We start from the raw sequence: 2804 nt of genomic DNA, 5'->3' as shown, positions 1-2804 counted from the left end.
TTAGTCCAGAATCCGAACTTGATGCGAGTGCGGCCAAGGCATCCGCCTAGTGTTTTCTGAGCGAGGAATCCTAGTGAGGGCGAAGTGGTTGAAGTCTCGGGAGAGGTCTTGGATGAGTTTTAGATATGCATCCATTCTTTCGTCCCTTGCTTCGTATTCTCCGATGTACTGATTTGCAACTAACTGAGAGTCACAGTAAGCGTGAATGTTGCGGATCTTAAGACCATGGGCTAATCGTAATCCTGTGACGAGTTCTTCATATTCGGCCTCGTTGTTCGACGCATGGAATTCCAATCGGAACGATTGTTCTAAGACTTCGCCTGTCAGAGAGGTGAGCCGGATTCTGATCCCGGATCCTTGTTTGGACGATGATCCGTCGACGTGAGGGATCCAGGTTGAGTCCGGTTCCGTGTTTGTCATATTCCCCGTGGGCAATTCTACCAAGAAGTCCGCTAGTACTTGAGATTTTGCGCAGGTTCTTGGGCGGTACTCCACGTCGTACTCCCTTAGTTCGATTGACCATTTTGCGAGTCGTCCTAACTGACTCGGACTGTGCAAGATCGTTCGCATGGGGAAGGTGGTGAGGATTATTATGGTATGCGACTGAAAGTACGGCCGGAGTTTCCTTGCCGATATCACAACTGCGAATGCTAGTTTCTCCATCAGGCGATACCGGGCCTCAGCGTCCAGTAACGTTTTGCTTATGTAGAAGATTGGTTTTTGCTCACCGCGTTCCTCTCTAATCAAAACGCCGCTTACCGCTGTTGTGGAGACTGCGATGTACAGGAACAAGGGTTCTCCCTCAACTGGTTTTGCGAGGACGGGAGGAGTGGCTAGGTAACGTTTTAGCTGTTGGAAAGCTTTCTCACATTCCTCCGACCATTTGAACTTCTTATTCCCTTTTAGCGTGTTGTAGAAAGGAAGACACTTATCCGTCGAGCGCGAGATGAAACGGTTCAAGGCCGCGACTCTTCCGGTTAGCCTTTGGACTTCCCGTTTCATCCTTGGCGAGACCATCTCTATTAACGCGCTTATCTGCTTAGGATTGGCTTCGATCCCACGACACGTGACTAGGTACCCGAGAAATTCTCCTGATGCCACCGCGAATCTACACTTTGTAGGGTTCAGTTTCATGTTGTGGGCGTTAAGTTTTGCAAAACATTCCTCCAAATGGGAGATGTGGTCTTGCTCGTCAAGAGAATTTACGAGCATGTCATCGATATATACCTCCATAGTCTTGCCGCGCTGTTCGGAGAAAATTCGATTGACAAGTCGCTGGTAAGTGGCGCCTGCATTCTTGAGACCGAAAGGCATTACTTTGTAGCAATATGTTCCCCGATCGGTGATGAACGCAGTTTTCTCACGATCGTCGGGATTCATCATGATCTGATTGTACCCGGAGAAGGCATCAATAAATGATAAGAGTTTGTTCCCTGCTGTTGCTTCGACCAGTCGGTCGATGTGCGGGAGTGGGAAGCAATCCTTTGGACATGCCTTGTTGAGATCGGTGAAATCGACGCATGCTCGCCATTTGCCATTTTTCTTTTTGACCACGACCGGGTTAGCGAGCCAGTCTGGATACCTAACTTCTGTTATTGATCCGACCTTCAGGAGTCTTTCGACTTCCTCATTTACCGCGGTGGCACGCTCCGGTCCTAGCTTCCGCCTTTTTTGTTTGACAGGTCTGTAAGTCGGATCGATGTTAAGCTCATGACACGTTATGCCGATATCGATCCCTGGCATATCTTCCGCGGCCCAAGCGAACGCATTGAGGTTCTTTTTGAGGCAAGCGATCAGCTCTGCCTTTAGTGGCTCGCAGAGGTTGGCTCCAATATCGACGCATCGTTCCAGAGAGGATTTGTCGAGGCAGATCGAAATTACCGGTTCACAAGTCGGTTCGCGCTTCCCTTCTAGGGCTTCGGCCCTTTGAGATTGCCAGAAGACTTCCGAGTCTCGTTCCGGGGGGTTCTCATCGAGAGTCAGCTTTCTTTTCTTTTTATGGGATTTTTTCGATCGCCAAGTTCTTTCTTTTTAACTCGGCGGCGAAACATACTTGCGACATCCTGCGGTCTCCTTGTATAGTTTCGACTCCACGAGGGGTTGGAAACTTAAGGCATAGATGGAATGTCGAAGGGATCGCTCGCATGGAATTCAGCCATGGAGTACCGACGATTGCGTTGTACGATGTTGGGCGGTCGATGACTAAGAATTCCGTGACTTTGGTGACGCTCCAGGCTTTAACAACGAGGTCGATCGAGCCGAGAGTCATAGTAGCATTTCCCGAGAGTCTGAATATCGGGCTGGGTCTTTCCGTAATGGCGCACAGATCGATCTCCATTCTTTCGAGGGTGCTTTTGTAGATAATATTGGCCGAGCATCCTGTGTCGACCAACACTCTCGCTATGTCGATGTCCTTGATCGTCAGCTCGATGACAAGGAGATCGTTGTGGGGTTTGGCTTGATCGGCCGTTGCCCGGTCCTTGAAAGAAACGACATCGGTAGTTGCTGGAGCGGACATCCTATGTCTTTTATCGTTTAGTGATTTTTGAGTTACAGAATTCGTCAAACCCTCCCCCCCCCCTCCTTCTAGCGCCAAACTGTGGGAACCGAAATTCACACCGTCGATTATAATAAATAATAATGGAGGAAAACAGAGTGAACCCGTTTTTCCTTGAAGGTCTGAATTCTCTGGGTAATCACTTTAGAATGATAAAAAGATAGATAATCGCTCAGAGGCGTTTTATTGAATAGTATGAATACAAGATTTCTCCGAGAGGAGTAGAGATATGCTAACTATCGGAACA

General features: G+C 48.6%; 1 protein-coding gene across 1 annotated transcript; it reads right to left on the bottom strand.

Moving 5' to 3' along the window:
• On the bottom strand, positions 1-2518 carry LOC106442308. Its single transcript, XM_013884008.1, has 3 exons — positions 2054-2518; positions 1636-1992; positions 1-1542 (listed from the first exon to the last, which is right to left on the bottom strand). Exons 1-3 carry the CDS (start codon positions 2516-2518, stop codon positions 1-3), a joined length of 2364 nt encoding a protein of 787 aa, XP_013739462.1.
• Positions 2519-2804: the final 286 nt, after the last annotated feature.

This window comes from Brassica napus, chromosome C3 (assembly GCF_020379485.1).
Source record: "Brassica napus cultivar Da-Ae chromosome C3, Da-Ae, whole genome shotgun sequence".
Lineage (NCBI taxonomy): Eukaryota > Viridiplantae > Streptophyta > Magnoliopsida > Brassicales > Brassicaceae > Brassica > Brassica napus.
This window is presented reverse-complemented; position numbering and strand designations above follow the sequence as displayed.